The sequence below is a fragment of the Bidens hawaiensis genome, unplaced genomic scaffold (genome assembly GCF_021521415.1).
Source record: "Bidens hawaiensis isolate Kalapana, Puna unplaced genomic scaffold, B.hawaiensis_p1.1 tig00038664_1, whole genome shotgun sequence".
NCBI lineage: Eukaryota > Viridiplantae > Streptophyta > Magnoliopsida > Asterales > Asteraceae > Bidens > Bidens hawaiensis.
This window is the reverse complement of record NW_027496801.1, coordinates 174,068-180,352: the sequence shown is the minus strand read 5'-3', so window position 1 is coordinate 180,352 and position 6,285 is coordinate 174,068. Positions and strand designations below refer to the sequence as shown.

At 37.0% G+C, this 6,285-nt stretch overlaps 1 protein-coding gene across 1 annotated transcript; it reads left to right on the top strand.

The window, feature by feature from the left end:
* Positions 1-1,704: 1,704 nt before the first annotated feature.
* Positions 1,705-3,149, top strand: LOC143590564 (phosphatidate cytidylyltransferase 2-like; the record flags this gene model as incomplete). Its single annotated transcript, XM_077071006.1, has 6 exons — positions 1,705-1,752; positions 2,392-2,535; positions 2,628-2,756; positions 2,828-2,884; positions 2,996-3,079; positions 3,132-3,149. Coding segments are annotated over 6 exons (480 nt in total), but the record flags the coding sequence as incomplete, so codon positions are not given.
* Between the last annotated feature and the right edge of the window lie 3,136 nt (positions 3,150-6,285).

Here is a 6,285-nt window from a genome sequence, read left to right as displayed (position 1 = left end):
GGACATCTGTTTGGTACTTTTCGGGACGATTGCTTCCGCAATGTCCCTTGCAAATTTGGACGTTCCCGCCTTTGCAGCAGTTGGTGTAAATGTTTTGGAGAAGTCACGTGGGTTTCCACCCGCGTTTTTTGGTTTGAAGGTTTCTCCAAAATGCCTTCTCGGTTGGGAGTCCGTTTCCTTACGCTTCCCTTTCGCCCTATGACGAGGGTTTGCGTCACTATCGGATTCCTCCGAATCATCGTCAAAGTACTCTACGAATTCATCAGCCTGTTGGAGTAAACGTAAGCGTTCATCCAACTCAACTTGGAATTCTTTTTGACGTGCTTCCGCCCACGCTTTAACTTCATCGAGTGTTTGGCGGGGGAGCCTCGTTCTTTGTCTCTCTAACTGGGTATCGGTGAATCCCAGTGAGCGATTATTTACTGCACTTGCCCCAGCTTGGGTAACTGGGGTAGTGTTCGTAAAATTTACTGCACTTGCCCCGGCTTGGGTAACCGGGGTAGTGTTCGTAAAAACTGTGTAGTCGCCGGTATTCCCTTCAGTAGCTGGGGTTGTGGTTACCTGAGTTTCTTTAACCATCTTTCCAGAAGTTTGAAAAAACTGAAAAGAAATGAAGTTCTAGCTTTTATGCACGGATGGCGCCAATGAAGAAACACTAATCGACCCCGGGCAGATTACGGATAATCTGGGGGTTAAATAGATGTTTCCCACGAGGGGTTAGACCCGGCAAAGATGGTTCTTCTGATAACCTGCAAAACAGACACCGTGAGCTCGTCATTGAGAAGAGGGGGGGTACCTCCTTGTGACCACCCTCCGGCGTGAGAATCAGACTAGATTGCTCTTGAATATAAGTGTATATTAAGAGATTGCTAGAGCAGATATCAGGTATAAGATGTAAGATACAAGATAAGATGAGATGATCATACCATTTGGGGTATTTATAGCCGAAGGTAGGTTTCCAAGAAGGTGTAGCCGGCTGAATAGTATTCCTGTTCTACCAACTGTGGCCTACGCACGTGCCATGCTGGTAGTTGGTGGGTAGGCAGCGGCTGACAGTGACCAGGCCTGCTGTGTACTATTCCTTTTCCACCAACTGCAGGCTATGCACGTGGTATGACAGGAGTTGGTGAGTAGGTAGCGGCTAATAGTGACATACAGTACAAGAGCATGCTGCTCGCCATACTGTTGTCAATGGGCTGTCGTATCTCTGGTCAGATCTTTTGCCCATACCTCGTCAGGTACAATACAAAAGATCTTCCAGTATCGTACGGACTGGCTCATTTGGGCGGGAGTATTCCCCCTCCCGCCTTTGTGCGGGATTGTTCCCGGCTTTGCTCATTCCTTCAGGTGACTACTGAATTATTGAGAGCTAAGTGCCTTGTGAGTATAGCCTTGCTGCGCGGGTGGCCTTCCCTGATGGCTTGTATCCGCAGCTGCGGGAACAGGCGGAGTACACCATTGGGAGGCATTTCCTGCTGGGAACAGCTTGCGTACTGCGCGTAAGGACGTCACGTCTCTGAGCATGGTGGGTCCTGCGGATCCAGTTGGTTTCTGCGCAGACGTCTCTCTTCAAGGTGAGTCCTGTGGGTCCAACTGGGCTCTGCTGGGACCTACCTCTTCACTACTTAAAGTCAGATTTATTATTTTTAAGATCAGAAGTTATTATTCTGTTATTCTAAAGACTTAATATAATCTTTTATGTAGCTTGCAAATGTTTTGGGTCATTACCAGTGGATGACATGTCCAAGAAGAGTAAGTTTAAAATTTAAATACTTTGGGCTATGTATTTATCGTGCACCGGCCAAACAAGTTAAACGGGCCAAGTAGGTTAATTCTTGTTTAAAGATAGCTTATTACTAAAATAAATTAGTTTTGAGTGAACTGCGGTTTTCGTCCCTATGGTTTGTCTAAATATGTGGTTTTAGTCCAAAAGTTTAAATTTTCGATTTTCATCCCTGTGGTTTCATTTTACTTGCAATTAAACCCAACCCCACTAGCCCCGTTAAGTCTGTTCGTTAAACCCATTAGCATGCCCCTCACGTGAGAGGCAATTTTGTCCTTTTTTCCCCATATACACCCTAACCCCTCACGTGAGGGGGCTTGCAAATTAGGCTTGGGGTTTATTTGGAGAGAAAAAGGACAAAACTGCCGCTCACGAAAGTGGCACACTGATGGGTTTAACGACCAGACTTAACGGAGTTAGTGGGATCGGGATTAATTGCAAGTAAAATGAAATCACAGGAACAAAAATAGCAAATTTGAAAGTATTTGACTAAACTGCAAATTTGGACAAATCACAGGGACGAAAACCGCAGTTTACTCATTAGTTTTTGTAATCATATTTGGCAGACTAATTGTTGATAAAAGTTTTTTTTTAAATTTGAACAAAAGTGTTTTGGCCCATTTGCCACTTCTATTACAATATCTAACTTTGAGGCTGCTATGCAGGATTTTTCAACAGGTTGGCTTGAATGTGATCCAGGCCCATATTTTAAGCCAGAAATGTTTGAGTTGCCCAGAGAGATATCTCAAGTGGTATGTGTTAAATCCCTTATATTTAAAAAAATAACAACTGTATTAAAATAAAAAGGTAACTTTTTTTATAAAAACATTGCAAATGCATGCAGCTACCATGGAAAGAAATAACAGTTTTACCAGTGCAGTGGCATGCATTGTGCCTTGGTTTATTTGCGTCGGTTATAGCACCATTCGGAGGCTTTTTTGCAAGCGGGTTCAAACGAGCCTTCAAAATTAAGGTGTGCGTCGGTTTTCATCGTTTAACCCTGAAATTTCATTTTATGTATTAATATATTGTTATTTTTTTAAGGATTTTGGTGGCAGTATTCCAGGACATGGTGGCTTTACTGACCGAATGGATTGTCAGGTAATGTAGTTACGAGTGAGTAGAGTTCGGTCATATTTTATTTCAAACGGGTTGTGATGAAAATATAAAAGGCGTATAACTCGTGTGTTTTTTTTTAAACAATGCTTGCAGATGGTAATGGCTGTTTTTGCTTACATCTACCATCAATCTTTTGTTATCCCACAATATTATCCGGTTGAGATTCTTTTTGAACAGGTATGTTGTTTTTCATATGTAGATCCTACTTAAAACATAATCTGTTTAACAGATGGAAACACAAAAATGAAATTTTTGACGCATAAAACGTCCGAAATCATATTATTAAAAAATAATAAAAGTTTTATATAATCACATCTAACACTAACACTAAACACTTGCAATACGTTAAGACAAAAGTGTTGATGTTACCCGAATTTAATAATAAATACTGACTATCAGGCTGACAGACCCCTTATTTAAAAAAGCGCGCCTTATGCGAGCCATCAATCCAACAATGTGACTATGTGAGGTGCAATGCAAATATTTGCAGCTCGTGTACGTGACATGCGCTTTTTAAAACCAATGCTGACCCGTAGGCTTGTAAATGAACTGAGCATTCGGTGAACTGCTCATGAACTATTCGGCGGGAAGTTCGTTTATGTTCGTTTATTTAATAAACGAACGAACATGAACATATGCTCCATTAGCTCATTTATGTTCATGAATGTTCGTTTATGTTCATTTATGTCTGTTTATTTATCTGGAAAATAATTAAATATTATCTGGATAAGTTATCTACTTAAACGTTTTATATTTGTTAATTTATGTTCATTTAAGTGTTTTCATTTATGTTCGTTTATGTTTGTTTGTGTTCATTTACATATGTTCATATATGTTCGTTTATCTTTGTTCAGTTATGTTCGTTTAGATTTTAAACAAACGAACATGTTTAAACACAAATGTTCATGGTTTAAATAAACAAACATGAACATAAATATTTTTTCGATTAAGCGTTCGTGTTTGTTTAAAGTTAAATGAACGAACAAAACACGAACATAGGATTCGTGTTTGTTCTATTCGTTTAAAAGCTTTCATTATTCACATTGATGAATACATTGGTCTCAATCTCTAGGATCTGCCGATTTTATTTGTGTTCGTGAACCGTTTGTGAACACATTAATTCATTTCCTTAATGAACGAACATGAACATAAAATCTCATTCATGAACACATTATCTCCTCAACAAACGAACGTGAACAAGGCCTTACTCGTGTTCGTTCGGTTCGTTTACAGCCTTACTGACCCGTCTAATGGATTTTATTATTGTTATTAACATAATAATAGATATTAAGAAGCCTTAGTTTGGAGGATCAAGAGTTACTTGTCACAAAACTGAAGGAAGTAATAGATGCAAGAAACCTCCAGCACTGATTAATATTGGTTTCCATGAAGCATCAACTCAGCAAACAATTTATACTGGTTGCATGATTATACATTAATAGTTATACTATTTGTTCATTCTTTTATTAATTTTGTCTTTTATTTTAGATTTGTAATTGGTGTAGATTGCAAAATTGTTACACCCTAATCATGTTTAGGGTCACATTAAAACTTTTATATACTGTCACAACCATATTATTGTAAGATAATGTTGGTGTTGAAAAGCTAGAACAATTAATGATATGTTTTGATTAAAACGTCTTTTCAAGAAAACTGTACTTTTTAGTTAAGTTTTCGAATCGATCAATGTAACGTTTTAAGGTCGTATCGAGTCAATACCCGCCACCCTAACATTGTAATAGATAGACGTACAAATTGGTCGACTGAGAGTTTGAACTTACGACATGAGATGCGCCTCTTATTAAACATAATATTTTTTTTAACATGTCTTTCTGTTATACATTATAAGAGAAAATGGAAAATTAGTTTTAAATAATCACAATTATGCCCTATTGGCAAATAACAATCTCAACTTAACACTTGGTTGGTGACGGTCTCAACTAAAGGTGTATTTGTTTACCATGGTCCGCGACTAACATAACTCTAACACCGTTAGTTGCAGGTCTCCGGAAAAACGTTATTGGAAAACTCACATTTTTCATTGAAAAACTCAACCTGAACACCATCACCAATTGACTCGTCACCAAGTTACTTCGAAGGTGGTTTTAGGGTTTCAAGTACCTCAATAACTGAGGCTTTACTAGAAACATATTCACAAATTTCCGATCTAAGGTTACAAAGAGGTTTTGGTTGAAAAGATTGAGTTTTTCGACAAAAAATGTGATTTTTCTGGCTAACAACGTTTTTCCGGTGACCTGCAACTAACGGCGTTAATGTTCTGTTAGTGAATGACCATTGTTAACAAATACAACTTTAGTTAGGACCGCCACTAGCTAAGTGTTAAATTGGGACTGTTATTTACCAATTGGCATTGTTAGGATTATCTGAAACCAATTTTCTTAGAAAATAATATGTATTAAAACTGAGTCTAAACTTTTGTGTATTCTTGATGGTGGTAATTAACTTGATTATAAATAACTTTTATTTATATCACTCTAATCCTTAACAAATACAAATCTTTATCAAGCGTGAACTTGAAGAAAAACTAACTGAAAAAAACCCTAAGTTTGTAAGTACAACATTTAACCCCGTACTTGCACTATTACACATAAATTTTATATTAAAATTTATGAATATGTTATTGTTTATATATCTATATAAAAAAAGTATGATGCATTTTTTAAAATTCAATCTCTTTTTATCAAGTCAAAAAAATGTATCAAAACATCACTTGGATTCCTCTTTTGCCGTCCAACAGATTCATTGTAAGTAATGATGATATTACTATTTTAATGAGTTACACCTACAAAATCTTGAAATTAAAATACTTTTTTTCCAACGTGATACGTGAAGCCCAAACAGATAGTTGGATGGCTTTTGTGACATTCGTCAATTTCAGGTCTTATTTGTATTTGTTTTTGTTTATTATGTAAATTGACCCGATTTGTAAACCGAAGCTTATGTTATAATCAAAATGATGGATTTATGTTACAATATTGTTTCACACTTGTTGGGTATTGAAAACATCCTATTTTTATTTATTTATTATTTATTTTTTTTTTGTTTTGTGTTTTTTGTCTTGATCCATTTTGCATGAAAACTCTTGTGTCTCACACCCATATTTGACCACCAACATTACCCTATATACACACCACATTTCCTCTTCATTTTCCCTTGCTACAACTCCAAAAAAAACTCTCTCAAATATCAATCAAGGTTATCTTCTTAAGTGTTCTTGAAGGTTTTTAGTCTTTCATCTTAATTAGTTTATGTAGCCTTATTAATACTTGTTTACGGTTGTGCAACATATATATAATATACACCCCTTGTTTACCTTTGGTAGTTACTTCTCCGATTCCGGTCGGTGAGGTTTCGGACCTCAT